General features: G+C 36.8%; 3 protein-coding genes across 6 annotated transcripts; 2 read left to right on the forward strand and 1 right to left on the reverse strand.

The window, feature by feature from the left end:
* The first annotated feature begins 7,981 nt into the window (after nt 1-7,981).
* LOC120276089 lies at nt 7,982-11,651 on the forward strand. 4 transcript variants are annotated; one of them, XM_039282829.1, is made up of 4 exons: nt 7,982-8,148; nt 8,592-8,693; nt 9,093-10,759; nt 11,456-11,651. In XM_039282829.1, the coding sequence occupies exons 3-4, from the start codon at nt 9,173-9,175 to the stop codon at nt 11,501-11,503; spliced, it is 1,635 nt and encodes a 544-aa protein (XP_039138763.1). In that variant the 5' UTR covers nt 7,982-8,148; nt 8,592-8,693; nt 9,093-9,172; the 3' UTR covers nt 11,504-11,651. The 4 variants fall into 4 exon arrangements, with proteins under 4 accessions (XP_039138763.1, XP_039138775.1, XP_039138758.1 ...); XM_039282841.1 differs by lacking the exon at nt 8,592-8,693; XM_039282824.1 differs by lacking the exon at nt 7,982-8,148 and having other exon boundaries at nt 8,200-8,693.
* A 233-nt stretch (nt 11,652-11,884) lies between these two features.
* LOC120276114 (peroxygenase-like) lies at nt 11,885-13,458 on the reverse strand. Its single transcript, XM_039282848.1, has 6 exons — nt 13,304-13,458; nt 12,835-12,984; nt 12,655-12,740; nt 12,480-12,574; nt 12,261-12,386; nt 11,885-12,182 (listed from the first exon to the last, which is right to left on the reverse strand). The coding sequence occupies exons 1-6, from the start codon at nt 13,404-13,406 to the stop codon at nt 12,032-12,034; spliced, it is 711 nt and encodes a 236-aa protein (XP_039138782.1). The 5' UTR covers nt 13,407-13,458; the 3' UTR covers nt 11,885-12,031.
* Nucleotides 13,459-15,462: 2,004 nt separating this feature from the next.
* Nucleotides 15,463-16,399, forward strand: LOC120278191. The gene has a single exon (XM_039285129.1). It carries the CDS (start codon nt 15,540-15,542, stop codon nt 16,296-16,298), a length of 759 nt encoding a protein of 252 aa, XP_039141063.1. The 5' UTR covers nt 15,463-15,539; the 3' UTR covers nt 16,299-16,399.
* The last annotated feature ends 514 nt before the right edge of the window (nt 16,400-16,913 follow it).

The raw sequence follows: 16,913 nt of genomic DNA on the forward strand, positions 1-16,913 counted from the left end.
TCACCTCTCGTAAATGTTTTCATTGTTGTTTTTGTTGTTGTCATGTTCTGTCTTGTTTTCTTATTTTGCATTTGTACTTTCTATTCTTGCTTTTGTATAGATTTTCTCTGTTTGTACTGGTTTTCTCTTTAAATAAGTGTTTTGTATACTCTCCCAATTTTTTTAACATACTAAAAAAATATATGAATTTAGGGTTTGATAAGCTAAATAGAAAGTTTGAATTTTGGTTTTGACAAATACGACAAACACAATCTGACAAAGCGGTATCAAGAGACAGACATATATAGTAGTACACCAGTTATAGTGCTTAACGACCTATAGGGGTTTATTAACTCGGCCATACGTCATATGGAGCAATTAAAGTCCTATCATGTACATGCCCAGAAGATATTTCAAAAACCAAACCAAGTTAATAAATCTCTTTGCCATCCAACTCTTGAGAGGGGGGAAATATCATCCTCTCACAAAAGACACGCAAACAATAAATAAACAACACTGCTATAATATTTATACAATATTCTACATTATATATACAATACTGCAATAGTACTACACACCAAGTAATTCAATCTTTAGATCTACGCATTCATTATTTTTATAACATTTCACTACACTATAGTGGTTGTTATTGAATATTTTTTAAAACTCAAGATTGTGACTCTTATTTATTTTCAACATATCATTCACTCTAATTATTGTACTTGTAATTTTTGAAGTGGTTAATTTTTATTTTAAAAATATATAACTTTGAGGAAGTACAAAGGTTATAAAAGTAATTTGCCTAATGGAGTATAATTTTTCATGAATAATGAATGAATAAATATGGTTTTTTAATGTAGTTGTTAGAATTTAAGTTGAATTGGGATTTTGAGAAAAAAAAAAGTGATTATTAAATTTGGTTTTGAAATAATGGCAATGCTCACATGGTGAGTGAATATTTTCCATGTAATTAAATGCAAGTGGATATTGACATTCCGAGCAAATTAGGTGAGATGTAGAAGTGGTTCTTAAGCAAGTTCAATTATGACATGTGACATCAAATGGATTAACATATGAGAAAATTAAAAAATAAAATAGAAATGGTAGAAGAAATCATGTAATTTTGTTGTTAATGTTAGCTTGAACGGCAATTTAATAAAATTCAATAACAAATTATTCAGTTTTCATAATGTCATTATATATATTTATATATGGTGAGAAAATTTTAATCTCATTTTAAGTAAAAAAAATAGACGTGAACACAAATTACAATTATGATGATGAAAAAAAACTCATCTTTTAAAGCAACACTAAAATATCACAGATAAAGAGATATACTCTTTCTATTTTGAAATACAAATCGTTTTAAGAGGAAAAATTTATTCCAAAATAATTATCATTTTACAATATCAAAATAATATTTATTCATTTTTTCTAATTTCACCTATCTTCAATTTCTCAAGTTATATAAATAAAGAGAGTAATATTGATAGTCCCAAGAAAAACATATGGTTCCAAGAAAGAGATAGTTTAGTAAGTTAGTTAATTTTTATGTTAGTAAATTTTAAAAAAAATTTAATGCTATTCTTAATTCTTGTGTAATATCGTTAAACCACTTGTACTTTAGAACGGAGGTAATAGTAAAAGATTCATTTCTATAAACAAAATTGAAAAAAAAAAAAATCCACTAAACATGTACACAAGTTGTAATTAATGATGAAAAATAACTAATCTTTCATAGCAACACTAAAATATCACAGACAAAGAGATTTAGCAAAAGATTCATACCTCAACGACTTCAAAAAAAGTGTTTATATAAAATATTAATAAAATTTCAAATTTAAATCCAATTAGATGCAATAGTAATAACAAGTCCTCAATTATTTTATTTTATTTAATTAAAATGAATAAATCATAATTTTATTTAAAAAAAAAGACAAACACACAAGAGGATAATAAACAGCAGAAGAAAAAACAACTTGAATTCTCTCCTCAGCGAGGCACCCAATATAGAAAATCTCTATTATGAGTTTGAATTTGCAACTCAAATTCTGCATCACCAAATAAGATAGTATGAGTTTATTCAATTTCCGGCCTGTATGACTGTCTTATGTTTATCGCATTTCATTAAAAGAAAAACAACAACAACGAAACGAAGAGAGAGATCTAGTTGGCGTCTTCCACAAATTAGTTTAGAAATACCAAAATCAATAAATACACTTACTTTAATAGTCACACTTAACATATTTTTAAACTCTATAATTTTTTTTTTCAATGTTAGTTGAATAAAGTCAGCATTTTTAACTGCCCTGTGTTGAGAAGTAATCAGAAGCATGGGCACGGCAGGTGGTTGTGAGCGGGGATGCACGATGTGGAGTTGGCGCATGGTGCCGTTGAGCGTGCAAACGTGAAGACAAGTGTGAGTTACGAGTGGTCTAAATCTCACTACTTTGATCGAGATGTTTTTGTAAGGAAAGTATTTATTACTCTCCATATCTCTTAGTGTTTGGTCCAACCAATGGGAATGGGTTTAAGGTTTCAGACATGGCCAATAGACACAAGTCGAGTAGAGTCCGCCAATGGGATGTTGGTATTGTACTTTTGGGTTTGCATCTTTTTGATTATAAAAAGGATGGTAGAGCTAAGTGCTCGTTGGGTGTTTGAATAATAGAGTTGTCTACTCTATTATGTTATCTTCTGTTCTCTGATCGGGTGAAATGCCTTGGTCGGCATTACATCAAACACACATGCATCTCTTCTCCCTTATAATCTAACACCTCTCTGCCGGTTGATATTTTCTCCAGGTTATTTGCCTCTACATTGTGGTATCAGAGCCCGGAATGGCGTCGAGCAGCACCCCGGCAGCACCAGGGTCTCCGGTTACCCTTTCTCAGCCATCGGTTCCGGTGTTCACGGGGCCAGAATATGGCAGGTGGAGTCTTCGGATGAAGACGGTCTTCAGGTCTCTGGAACTTTGGGATCTTGTGGAGAAGGGGGTTGCTGAATCGAAGGACGAGGCTGTGGAGAGAGAGAACAAGAAGAGGGATGCTAAGGCTCTTAGCATAATACAACAGGCTGTGGATGGCCCGAATCTAGACCGAATATCGGAAGCCAAATCCGCTCATGAAGCGTGGGAAACTCTGAGGAAGCAGTGCCAGGGGACCTCCAAGGTGATGGCGGTGAGGATACAAGCTCTCCGGCAAGATTTCGAGACCCTCCAAATGAGAGATGATGAAGCAGTCCAGGAGTATGTCTCTCGGGTGGTCTCCATCTCAAACCAAGTCAAGGCCCTCGGCCACAAGCTCAAAGAGCCGGAGGTTGTCTCTAAAGTCCTGCGAAGCTTAGCACCAAAATTTGATTGGGTTGCGGTGGCGATAGAGGAGTCAAAGGAGATCTCTACGCTCTCTCTAGATGATCTTTGTGGCACGTTACAAGCTCATGAGGTTAGAGTCAACCGAGCTGCTGGGAAGGTAGGAGAAAAAGCTCTCTTGACAAGGTTTGAATCCACTAACTCTTCTCACAGCAAAGGAGGGAGTCCAGGAAGCTCGTGGGGAGATGGAAGAGGGCGCGGGAGAGCATTCACTCGTGGGAGAGGGAGAGCTCGAGGTGGTCGAGGAAGGAGCACTGAAAACAAAGGTCAAATTCAGTGTTTTCATTGCAAAAGACTTGGGCATGTAAAAGCTGATTGCTGGTTGAGGAATAAGCAACCCGACAAGGAAGCCAATCTGGTCGTGAAGGAAGAGGAGTCTAGCAACATTTTTATGGTCTGCAGCTCCTCAGAATCAGCAGCAGCATCTCAGGTATGGCTCGTTGACAGCGGGTGTTCGAACCACATGACAGGCGAGAGGGGATTGTTCATCAGTTTGGATGAGACGCACAAGATGGGTGTAAGGCTTGGGAATGACAAGGAGATGATGGTGCAAGGAATAGGAGTTGTGGGAGTGGTCTCTCCTTCAGGTGAACAAATGCAGCTACAAAACGTGCAATTTATCCCAGGTTTGGCCCACAACCTTCTCAGTGTCGGCCAGTTATTATCTAGAGGATACTCAGTTGTATTTGTTAAAGATAAGTGCATTATAAGTGACAAACAGACGGGGAATCAAGTTGTTACAATCCAAAGAACACGGAACAACATGTTTCCTTTGGACATCAGTAATATTGGAAGGCTAAATGTCGCTGTGAAGAAGCAATCACCAGCTGAACTCTGGCATCTTCGATTTGGGCACTTAAATTATAGAAGTGTGGTATCCATGGCTCAAAAGAAGCTGGTTATTGGAATACCAGAGATAAAGGCTGACTCACCTTGTGAAGATTGTGCCTTAACAAAGCAATCAAGGACAAGCTTCACTAGTGGAGTCTCTCGAAGAGCTACAACTCATCTTCAGCTGGTGCACATGGACCTGTGTGGTCCTATGAATGAAGAATCCTTGGGAGGTAACAAGTATTTTTTCTTACTTATTGATGATTACAGCAGGTGGTGTTGGGTGTATTTTCTTAAAAACAAGTCAGATGCTTTCGAAAGCTTCAAGAAATTCCATGTCCTGGTGGAGAGGCAAGCTGGAAAGAAGCTCAGAACAATTAGAAGCGATCGGGGTGGTGAATTCTCTTCTCTTATTTTTAAAAAATACTGTGATGATTTGGGGATCAAGAGGGAATTCACCACACCACACACACCACAGCAAAATGGCGTGGTGGAACGGAAAAATCGGACCGTTGTGGAGATGGCGCGCAGTCTTCTTAAAAGTGGAAGGATGCCCACCAAATTCTGGGGAGAGGCAACCTCTACCGCTGTGTATTTGATCAACAGGTCACCCACTCAAGCTCTCCACAACATGACTCCATTCGAAGCTTGGCATGGTTTCAAACCAAGAGTGAATCATCTAAGGGTGTTCGGGTGCACTGCGTTTGCACTCATCACCTCACATAAACCTCACAAACTGGATGAAAAATCTGAGAAATGTTTGTTTGTTGGTTATTCTTCAGAATCTAAGGCTTATCGACTGTATAACCCTATCACCTGTAAAATTCTTATTAGCAGGGATGTCATTTTCCATGAGGAATCTCGGTGGGATTGGCAGGAAAGACATGAAGATCATCAAGAGGTGGAGATATACACCGAGAGGGTGGTCCCAGACGACTCTGAGAATCAACACAACGTGCAAGGAAAAGTGAGCAGCGAGGCAAGGATCGCGGGACCTGAGACAACTCCAGCAGATCCAAGTGCTCGCATAGCTCCAACAGACGGGTCACCAGCCAGGAAGACTAAGTTATTATCAGACGTTTATAATTCATGTACGTTCGCTATGGTTGCGGCAGACCCAACAGATTTCAAGGAAGCAGTGAAAAGAAAAGAGTGGCGAGAAGCAATGGATGATGAGATCGAGTCCATCATTAGCAACAAAACATGGGAGCTAAGTGATCTCCCTGAAGGAAAGAAAGCCATTGGCCTCAAATGGATATTTAAAACAAAATTCAACTCTGAAGGTGACATTCAGAAGCTAAAGGCAAGGTTGGTAGCTAAGGGCTATTCACAGAAGCCGGGTATTGACTACGATGAAATTTTCTCACCCGTGGCTCGCTTAGAGACAATAAGGGTGGTCCTCGCGCTCGCAGCTCATGCAGGTTGGAATGTATTTCATTTTGACGTTAAATCAGCTTTCTTGAATGGTGACATCCAGGAAGAAGTGTTCGTGGCCCAACCTGAAGGATACATCATAGAAGGAGAGGAACATCGGGTGTACAAACTGAAGAAAGCTCTCTACGGGCTGAAACAAGCACCGCGGGCCTGGTATTCAAGGATTGATCAGCATTTCAAAGAACATGGGTTCATCAGAAGTGATTGTGAGCATACACTCTACAAGAAGGTGAACAACAGTGGAGAATGTTTAATGATCAGCTTGTATGTTGATGATATTATTTATACAAGTGCCTCCTCCACAATGCTACAAGATTTTAGAATAGACATGATGCAGACTTTCAAAATGACTGATCTTGGATTAGTAAATCACTTCCTTGGATTAGAAGTGAAGCAGGATGAGAAGGGTATGTTTATTAGGCAGAGGAGTTACATTGAAGGGGTTTTAAGACAAATGAATATGAGTCAATGTAAGCCAGCTGTGACCCCCATGTGTGTAAACCAAAAGAACCAAGAAGAAGCTTGTGAGGAGTATTCAGAACCAGGGCAGTACAGAAGCCTAATAGGAAGACTATTGTATGTTACTCATACTCGTCCTGATATCTGTTTCGCTGTGAATTATTTGTCCAGGTACATGAGCAATCCAAATAAGAATCACTTCACAGCAGCCAAGCGTGTGGTAAGATACCTCGCTGGTACCAAAGAACTTGGTCTTTGGTATTCTCGGGGTGATGGAGGTATTCTTGAAGCCTTCTCAGATAGCGACTGGGGTGGTTCCATGTCAGACCGGAAAAGCACTTCGGGGTTGTTTTTTCGGTTGGGCATGAGTTCAATCGGATGGGGATCAAAGAAACAAGAGATTGTTGCGTTGTCGACAACCGAAGCTGAGTACATTGCCTCAACTGCTGTTGCGTGTCAGATAGTATGGTTGAGGAGGATCTTACAGGACTGTGGGCATAAAATGATGGAACCTACAAAGCTCTGGTGCGACAACCTTTCTGCCATTGCAGTTGCGAAGAACCCCACGCACCATGGAAGAACCAAACACATCGACGTAAAGTTCCATTTCATTCGTGGTTTGGTTGCAGAAGGTGCAATATCTCTTCACCATTGCTCTACAGATGATCAACTTGCAGATATTTTTACAAAGCCGCTACCAGCCGAGAAACATGCCTACATTAGAGAGCGTCTTGGGCTGTGCATGCTTTGATCAAGGGGGGATGTTGAGAAGTAATCAGAAGCATGGGCACAGCGGCGGTGGTTGTGAGCAGGGATGCACGATGTGGAGTTGGCGCATGGTGCTGTTGACGTGCAAACGTGAAGACAAGTGTGGTTACGAGTGGTCTAAATCTCAGCTACTTTGACTGAGATGTTTTGTAAGGAAAGTATTTATTACTCTCCATATCTCTTAGTGTTTGGTCCAACCAATGGGAATGGGTTTAAGGTTTCAGCATGGCCAATAGACACAAGTCAGTAGGTCTGGCCAATGGGATGTTGGTATTGTACTTTTGGGTTTGCATCTTTTTTATTATAAAAAGGATGGTAGAGCTAAGTGCTCGTTGGGTGTTTGAATAATAGAGTTGTCTACTCTATTATGTTATCTTCTGTTCTCTGACTGGGTGAAATGCCTTGACTGGCATTACATCAAACACACATGCATCTCTTCTCCCTTATAATCTAACACCTCTCTGCCGGTTGATATTTTCTCCAGGTTATTTGCCTCTACACCCCTGTCACTATTGCAACTCATTTTAAGAAAACTTTCAATAAATTCGGCACTGATAACATATATATATATAGTGCTAGTAAATGGTTTACAACGGCGGTGGTGGTGGCCAGTGATAACTGCACACGTCTGCGCTTCATTCGCTACTCGTGGACCCTTGCATTGGATACCACTCTCAAACGCTCCTCTCTCTCTCTCTCTCTCTCTCTCTCTTCTCTTTGATCTTCATCTTCTTTGTTTGTTCCATTGAAAACGGTCATGAAATCAGTCAAAAGTCACTGTTTTTACTGTTTTTGATAGTAGCTTTTTTACTGCAGTGATGAGAAGTCCAAGCTCTTACGCAAGCTGTAACCTCTAGCTTGCTTTTCCACCCATTTGAGTTGCTTCTTTGTTTCTTCTAGTGGCTATTCTTGTGCAAAGTTTGGTGCTTTGTGGGTCCTTTTTGGATGTAGTTCTCAAAGAGTCATTTTTTTTTCTTCTGTTTTTGGTTTTCTTTTTCTACAATTTAATTCTTGTCTCTTCTTTTGACACTAATGGAGAAAATGAAGACTTGTTGATAGTGCGGTGTGGTTGTTGAAAAGATTGGTTCTTTGCATCTTTAAAGAAAGGCTCAAGAGTGCTCTTATACAGTGTTAGTTTATCCTCCCTTGTATTGCTAATCTTTGGGTTTTAATAGATCCCACTTAGTTTTCTTTTCCATCTTCTTTTGCAAAGGAATGCTTTTTCCTGTTCCTTTTGTTTTGTGATTCACAATAGTTCTTGAAAGATTGCTGCTTTTTGGAAAAAAAGGAAGCACTGGGTTCATAAGGTAAAGAATTTTGTTCTTGTTCTACCACAGTGATTTTAATAGATAATTGCTTCATGAAAAAGCATGAATCTTTCTACTTGTACTGCAATTTGATAACTCAACAACCAAAGGAATCACTAAATTACATGCTGAATTCACGGACATGAATTGACCATATATCTTCTTTGGCCAATTCAGTAGGTGGGCCATTAAAAGTTTGGCAGATTGGTGTATGAATTTGTCTAAATGCATCATGTGCTCAAGAGAAGTTTTTTTGCTTATGATTGGATCTATTTCATTAGTTTATTATGGCAATTCAATTGAAGTTATTATCTTTACTTATTTTATAATATCTCCATGCTGTTGTGTATCTGGATTTTGCTAAGTTTAGTTATATCAGTAATGGAAAAACCTCCACAGAAGATTAGGATTCAAAGAAACAAAAGTTCTTGTTTTTTTTTTAGCAATGGTTTGAGAAGAGGAATTTTTGTCCATGCATTTGCTTGGTGCCATGTGACCTGTAAAGCATCAAGTCGGGAAGAAGAATAAGACCGATAACATGTGAGGTGGGCATCTTTCTTTTCTATTGAAGACGACCGATCTATTAATTTATAGTCTCTTCCCAAATGGCCTCTTTTGGTGCATTCTGTAAATTTTTTGATCCATTTAACTTTGGCATTTCTCATGGACTAGCTTTATTTGTCTTCTCTTCTTTCTGCTCATCTAAGGTTAGAACATCCACTTGGTTACATTTCTAAATTTTTCCAGCTTGATTCACTGTTATTTTACTGCTAGAATATGACAATTTGTAGATGTTTGTTTGTGTTCACCCTTGTGTTGTCTTACTTACTGCTTTCTTTTCCATTCTGATTTCTTGTTTGCAATTGCCAATTGAGCTTTTCATCTCCTTTTCTTTTCTTGTGCTTTTCTTGTGTTTGTTTTTAACAATTCATCTTGTTTTGCAGAAATACTTTTGGAATACGATATGTGCGGCTGCGAGTAATCTTGTGTTGTTGGAATTCAGAAATGGGTCAGATGTATCTGAATGAGCCAGAGGTCCTCAAGGAAGAAAAGGAACTTTGTAGTAGAATTCGAAGAAGAATGTTCCGGCTTTGCTGCATCAGAATTGAAATCAGCGTTTGAGAAGCTGGTTAACCGGTTATCTTTGTTATACCTTGACGCTATTCGACCGGAAGACAGCCACCAATTTAAGAAGCAATCATGCCTATGTGCCGAAAGTCTCAAATGTTCTGATATGGAGGAATCTGAAGCATGTTCTACAGCTCCCTTGCCTCAATTCCCGCTGAATTTAAGGTCGTCGGAGCTTACATTTGAAAGATCAAAACATCAGAAAACAAAAGGCGAAAATGATCTCAGGGACTTCATTTTTGATTATTTCCTCGAAGATGGTTCAGAGAATGCATTTTTTAGTCCATCAAGGCAAAAACTGTATGATCTAATAGAAAAAGCAATCAAAGCTAAGATCCTTTTGAATAGCTCATTGTTTCTCAATTTAGATGATTTAGATGATACGTGCCGAGAACTCTCAGAGTCAACTTGCTGTTCAACACCGTGCGGTGATGCTTCATTGCAAGAACTCAAGAAAGAATTCGACACTTTCGAGAAACAAATATCGGAGATGAGGATTTCCGAAACGTTGCTCGTCCCTAGTTCTAGTACTAACTCAACATGCTCATGCCAGTCAACTTCATCCTTGAACAGCTCTTTAACCAAAGGAATTATTCATTGTAAATGGAAGGGTGGCATTCCTTGTTTTGTGTTCACAATGACCGAAGACTCCAGCAAAGTATTCATCGCCAATTCTCAAAAGATCGAATCATCAACCGATAAATCTTTGGACTGCATGTACTTGTTCCATTCAGTAGCAGGTAGCAAAAAGAACACGAAAAGTAGTGGAAATTGCGTCACTGAATTTGCTGCTAAAATGAAGGTGTCCATGTCTTTTATTATGAATTCGAATGGTTCAAAAATTGCGGAGACTGAATTTGTGCTGTTTGAGGCTAGCGAAGATCATTCGAAACAAACACAGACTTCATCCTCATCGGCAGTGAAAAGTAAGGGGTTGTCTAAGAAGGTGGCGGAAATGTTTAAACCAAGCCACTCTTTCAAGGATAAGTCTACCCGGAAAACCAATGAACTGTGTTTTCGATATGATGAACTCCTCCAAGAGCCAATTCTCTCAGAGTTGTGTAATTCAGACAGTTTAGTTTCAAAGAATTTCCGTGAATATGATTTCCGGCCTAATCTTGAGTTGGCAGCTATTGTCGTCAAGGATTATCAAAGCAATAGCCAGAAAAGACCAGCTGAAGGTGGTTGGGGTCTAAAGTTTCTCGAGACGATTAGATTAGGCAAGGCCGATACATCATTAGAGTCATCTTCTACATTGAAAACTTGTAACAAGAGACAAAGTGATCGGAATATGAATGTCATAATCCCTGCTGGTATGCATGGTGGTCCGAATGACAGCAATGGTGGTCCATCTTGTCTTACAGAAAGGTGGAAATCAGGTGGATATTGCGAATGCGGTGGCTGGGATATCGGTTGCCCTCTCACTGTTCTTCGGAGTTCTATTTTGCAGGGAGATACTAAGTCGCTTGATTTCTTCGTAGAGGTGTGTATTTCGACATCCAGAACTTTTCTTTAGTTTCATCTTCCTCGAAAATTTCTTGAGCTATGAACATAGCAGTATTTATACATCTCGATGAACAAAAAATCATCGATAAGTCTTACATTCTCAGGAATCTTGTATGCTTCTGGGACTATGCTTCTTGACAGAACTCGAAGTAAAATCATATTTATACACCTCAATGAACAAAAATCATTGATAAGTCTTTACGTTCCTTGTATGCTTCTAGGCTTATGCTTCTTGATAAATCTTAAGTCTTAGAATTGAATTAAGCTCAAGTAGTACTTACACATTACATTCTCAGGATTCTTGTATGCTTCTTGATAAATCATAGTCTCAGGATTGAATTGAACTTAAGGAAAAGACTAAACATTCTCAGGATTCTTGTATGCTTCTTGATAAATCATAGTCTCAGAATTGAATTGAACTTCATAAAAACAGTATTTATACATCTCAATGATTAAAATCATTGAAGAGTCTTACTTTCTCAGTATTCTTGTATGCTTGATAAATCTTAGTCTTAGAATTGAATTGAACTCAAGTGAAATATAATCATCAACCTTAAAATAACTCAATCCATGAACAAATGCTGATAAACCTTATCCTCTGAAGTCTCTGTTTTTAGGCTTGTGTTTAGGCTTCTGCCTCTTTATAACTGTTTGATTATCTGAAACTTTTCAGGGTGTTGAGAATGGTGAACCACTACTCAAATATGGTGAAAATCAATGAAGAACTTCACCATATCTATTTCCATCCAACTCTTTCAGCTCTGCAGTCTTTCTCCATTGGAGTTGCTATCCTTCACACCACAACTCCATCTCCTCATTCATAGAAGAACAATAAGCTCAATACATTGTATACCAATGTGTGTATATATATATATATATATATTATCATGGATGTAAATTTACTTTGTTGAACTTGTTCAATTGATACATTAACCAAACTGGGTGATGTATTTTTAACTGCAGTTACAAATAACCATAGTTCAAGCAGAAAAACAGAGTCTCTCTCTCTCTCTCTCTCTATATATATATATATATATTCATGTATGTAAATTTACTTTGTTGAACTTGTTCTATTGATACATTAACCAAACAGGGTGATGTATTTTTATCTGCAGTTACAAATAACCACAGTTAAAGCAACAAAACAGAGTCTTTATTAGAGTTCAAAGATCAACACAGACAAACACACAGAGCACAACATTCTCACAAACTTCAAACTAATACATGAACATGCTCATCTCTATTACTCTTACCATACTTTGTTGTATGACTCTTGTTGCTTTTCACAGTACTCAAACAAACTTCCATCAAAGCAACGTCTCATGGCCTCTCTAGACAAGAAACCTTCATCATCTCTAGCAAGCACATAAAGAAGCAACCACTCCAACTTTGCTGTTATCCTATACACAAAGATATCAGACAATTAAACACCAATTCTGATAACCATATTAAATAACAACAATTAAACAAAACACAACCCTCCAAAGAAGTCATAAGCAAGACGTTGTCCTTCAGTCATCTGCCATAGCTCAGAGAATGTCAGCTTATCTGGCACTGTTTTTGAGTATTTACTGAAGATGTTCTCAAATTGCACAGGCATATACCTACATCATGAACTTACATTTCACATATACACACACACACACACAAACACACATTAAAACATAAGTATCTTCTAACTTTGAGTTGCAGTTTACCTTCCTTCAGTGTCATAAGTACCAGAATCACTGCCATGTTTACCTTTGTGGATGTTATAGATATAGATTGGAAAGAAAGGAGATGGTATCCAACTCTGGATAAAATTATTGAAAAGAAAAACCATGAATACATAGATTTACTTGAAATTAAGCAGTAAAATAGAGAAAAACTTACAGGGAGAGTAGGAAAACTAAGAACACCATTAACAGTAACAGCAAGGATCAGTGACATAATCACATTGAACCCAATTGCTCTGCAACCTGAATTTTTATGTTTTAAAGAAAATAGAATAATTATCATTGTAATTAAATTTAGAAAGCAGTGAAAAACAAAGAGAAATATATATAAAAAAACCTGCATAAGTTTCCCAAGGGTAAATGATGCCATTGTTATCCCTGTCAAAGAAAGCAACATGCTGTTGAAGAACACTGAGTTGGTGATGTTTGTGGTCCCTGCTTCCTTCTGGATGATATATATCTGGTGCAGCCACTCCCCTTGCCATGTCTACATCCAAATATATATATATATATATATATATATATATATATATATATATACAAATATACATGAATTTTCATTAGAGAGAACCTTATCTAAGGATATATATATAAATATAAAAGAGCCCAGCGGTATCCCGGGTCCCCTTATGTTAGGAGGGGCAAGTTCGATTCTCATGAATCGCGTTCCCCACTTTTCAGAGAGAGGGTGAGAACTCCTGTTTTTCAGAGAGTGAGAACGTGACGGCAATACCTCTGCCTGCCACCCTACTTCAAAAAATATATATAATATATATATATGATCATATATATATATATATACTTACATGGTTTGGGAAGGGAGGTCTCAAGGTCTGCACGGAGTGGTCTTTCTAAGGTCACTGGAGCTTGTAAAGCTACTGGTTCCAAGGCATCCTTAGAATCTGTCATCCTTTTTTTTTTTTTTAAATAGTTTTTATTTAATTTAATTGTTTTTCTTGATAAGGATGAAGAATGGAGAAGTTTGCAAGATATATATAGAGAGGAGAGAAGGGAAGAAAGGACACGTGGGAGAAGAGAAGGGTATGACACGTGTGGGCTTGCATGGTGATGGGTGTGCGTGCTTGCTTTCTTTGAGTGTTAGCTGTCACCTTTTTGGATGTGAAAATTATCCTAAGTTTTTATTTTTTTTAATTTAAATTAGTTATTTATTGTGTGTTGCTTTGAAAATATGCATTAAATATTTATAAAAAGATTTTTAATTATGATATTTTAAAGGTATGAGATTTGTTAGCTAAACAAGACCATACACGGTAAGTGCATGTATTCGTGATTTACGCGCCAAGCAACTTCCAGAGACCACGTGCATATATCTGTGACTTGTGCCTGTGCATGAACCCGTGACTTACGCGTCAAACTCCTCTGAAGATCACGTACATGTACTCGTGACTTGTGTGGCAATTAACCTCGTGACTTGTACACTAAGACAACCGTTTTGGTATGTAACAACTTGGCTATCAAGTTATTACACCTATGTACTCTATATATGCTGGTGACATCCAATAAATTTGTAAGTGTGATTATCTAATTCGTTTTCAAGATTTTGGTAAAAATTCTGTTTATAAAATGTGTCATGTGAATTTTGGATATCAGAGAAAGTTTGCTAAACTACGATGTGGTTTGTCTTTTTATTAATTCAGAATTTCTGGTTTAAGTTGTAATACTTTAATACACTACAGTCTAAACCGTTTACAAAAAACAGTACAACACGTTTAACTTCATTAATTTAAACATGAATTTATCTTTTTTGTCTTTATTTATATTACTAAAACATGTACTAATTATGAATCCTTCAAATCTACCTCTAATTATAACATTAGTGGTTTTAAAATACTATATGAATAGACCTAAATGATTATTATTAATATATGTTTAAATAATGTAAATAAAAGAAAATAAATAAATTAAGGTCTATTTTTAAGCCACATCAGCAAAAATTAATAAAGTTAAGCGTTTTGATTATTTTTACAAATGGTTTAAACTACCGTATACTAAAATGTTATAATGCAAATCACAAGTCCCGAATTAATAATGAAGCAAAACACATAGTAGTTTAGTAAAATTTGCTCATGGATTGTATTCAATCGACCAACAAGTTGAAATAAATAGGAATTGAAAGTTATATATATATCTTAAAAAAATGAATAAATTAGATTAAATTAAAATTATAAGAAAATATAAAGATTTTATTAAGGTAAATATCTTTTATTTTTAATAAAATTTGAAAATTTAACATTTATCATAATTTTCAGATAAATTTACATATAAGTTATTAGAGTTAAAAAAATTTCATAAACCCATCAGAAATTTAATTTTATAAACGAAAAGACATTTAACCCAACAGTATAAAATTATTTGGATATGGAGGTGAGAAACGAGTTTAACTCCTCCACTGTAAGAAAGGTGAGAATATGTGACAGTTGAGCATATATACCCATATTCTAAACAGTGATTTATCCACCTCGTAGAAAAAAAATCTAATTTTTTTTAAAAAAATAAATGTTTGCACAAATTTTCAACTATTTTATTTATTATTTTAATTAAACTTTCAAAATATAAATCTTTTTCCCCAAAATAATAATAATAATAATAATAAATAAATAAATAGTTAGCTGAAGTTTATTAAAAAAAATTCCATAACTTTGAGTATTTCTAAAAAAGTTTTTTTTACAACTTATTTTTTTAATCTTTTTGTCATAAATTTTTTTAATATTAACATAAAAATAAATAAAATTGATAAAAATAACTACCAGTTTTTTAAATGAAAACACATAATATTAAATAAAAAAAATATTAAATGAAAAGTTAATATATTATACGATAACATGTAATGTTAAATAAACTGATAAAGAAAACTGAAAAAAAAAGTTTATCTATGATGTTTTGAAACTTTCAAATACATATAATTTATTTTCCTAAATAATAATAATAATAATAATAATAATAATAATAATAATAATAATAGCCCTTGCAACCTCCACTTCTTCTTCTCAAGTTGTCTAAAAATTCTAATCTTATCTTCAAATGGCTTCATTTCACTTCTCCATTCCCAAACTACACCCTTCCCATAATGCACCTTCAATCTTCCCATTCTACCCCTCCTCCTTCTCCAAACCCACCAAAATTCCTTCCCAGAATACCCCCGCCAGAGACCGCACCATCGACTTCGGCAAGCACAAGGGCCGCAAACTCGGCTCCCTTCCATCCAACTACCTTCTCTGGATCTCCGGCAACCTCCGCGCCCGGGATTTCCACCACTGGGCGAGGCTAGCCGACGAGGTCCTCGCCGACGAAGTCTACAAAGACCGGCTCGAGTGGGAGGCGGCACAGCGTGTGCTCACAGGCGATGGCAGCGCCAGATCCAAGCTTGAGAATTCCGCCGCCGAGCTTCTCGAGATCAGCCAACGCTTTGGGTGGGATTACGAGGACCGCGACGCCTGGTCCCGCGTTGATTTCGCCCTCCTTGGTACCTCCTCTGGCGGCCGGATTCCCAGGAAATCTAGCCCTAAAGATGGGATTTTGGGAGGTGAATCTGAATCCATGGGGAAAGAGAGAAAAGTAGGGATTTTTACAACAGGGAAAGAGGAGAAGGAGGAGGTTGATAGGAGGGTGATGAGGAGGGCGAGGAGAAGGAAAGAGAAGGAGATGGAGAAGAGGAGTAGAGAAGATGAAGACGTTGTGAAGATGGAGAAGAAGGATGGGAATGCAGAGAAGGTGTTCGATGTTTTTCCTGGGCGAAGAGGTTTGCTTCAAAAGATTGAGAGAATTAGAGGTTGGTCATGAATCATGATCGGAAGGTGTTTGTTGTTTTTCCTCAATGAGAAAATTATTATTTTTTATTTTTTTATTTTTTTAAAAAAGTGAGAAGCACCGGAATTCAAAGACGGGACATGAGGTTTAACGCGTCCTCATTTTACGATCGACGTGAGGGCTCGATTTTTAAATGCGTAGGAAAATATTTAATTTTTTTTTTTAAAAATAAATAAATAAACCATATTTATTAAGCAAGATATCCAATATTTAATTGACTCAAAAAGGCTAGAAAAAATTTTGTATGGTTTTTGTATAAAATAAAAATTAGTGAAAAATTGGAATTATTTTTAATGCATATCAAGGAATCTAATTTTGGTCTTATTCAATCTTTTTTAACTAATAAAATCTCAATGCAACTAAACTTTTTTCGAAGCCAACAACAAACCTAATTTTAATTAATATAAAAAAATTTATATATATAAAAAAAATTATATAATTGGGTTCAAAAGTGGTGTCCTCTTGAGCCAACCAAGAGCCAAAGCCACTGCTGAAGGTGGTGGATCGGCCATGTTTGGGAAACGCGTTTCCCTCCTAGCGGGAAACGAAGTTTGATTCCCCGCCATCAGAGAAGATGCCCTCGGATTT

Source organism: Dioscorea cayenensis, chromosome 2, assembly GCF_009730915.1.
Source record: "Dioscorea cayenensis subsp. rotundata cultivar TDr96_F1 chromosome 2, TDr96_F1_v2_PseudoChromosome.rev07_lg8_w22 25.fasta, whole genome shotgun sequence".
NCBI lineage: Eukaryota > Viridiplantae > Streptophyta > Magnoliopsida > Dioscoreales > Dioscoreaceae > Dioscorea > Dioscorea cayenensis.

Coding starts and splice junctions, on each gene's coding strand:
- LOC120276089 (XM_039282829.1), top strand. CDS start 9,173: ATGAGCCAGAGGTCCTCAAGGAAGAAAAGGAACTTTGTAGTAGAATTC. Junction 10,760..11,455: donor CGCTTGATTTCTTCGTAGAG/GTGTGTATTTCG, acceptor GAAACTTTTCAG/GGTGTTGAGAATGGTGAACC.
- LOC120276114 (XM_039282848.1), bottom strand. CDS start 13,406: ATGACAGATTCTAAGGATGCCTTGGAACCAGTAGCTTTACAAGCTCCA. Junction 12,741..12,834: donor CCCTTGGGAAACTTATGCAG/GTTTTTTTATAT, acceptor ATAAAAATTCAG/GTTGCAGAGCAATTGGGTTC. Junction 12,575..12,654: donor TTAGTTTTCCTACTCTCCCT/GTAAGTTTTTCT, acceptor AATTTTATCCAG/AGTTGGATACCATCTCCTTT.
- LOC120278191 (XM_039285129.1), top strand. CDS start 15,540: ATGGCTTCATTTCACTTCTCCATTCCCAAACTACACCCTTCCCATAAT.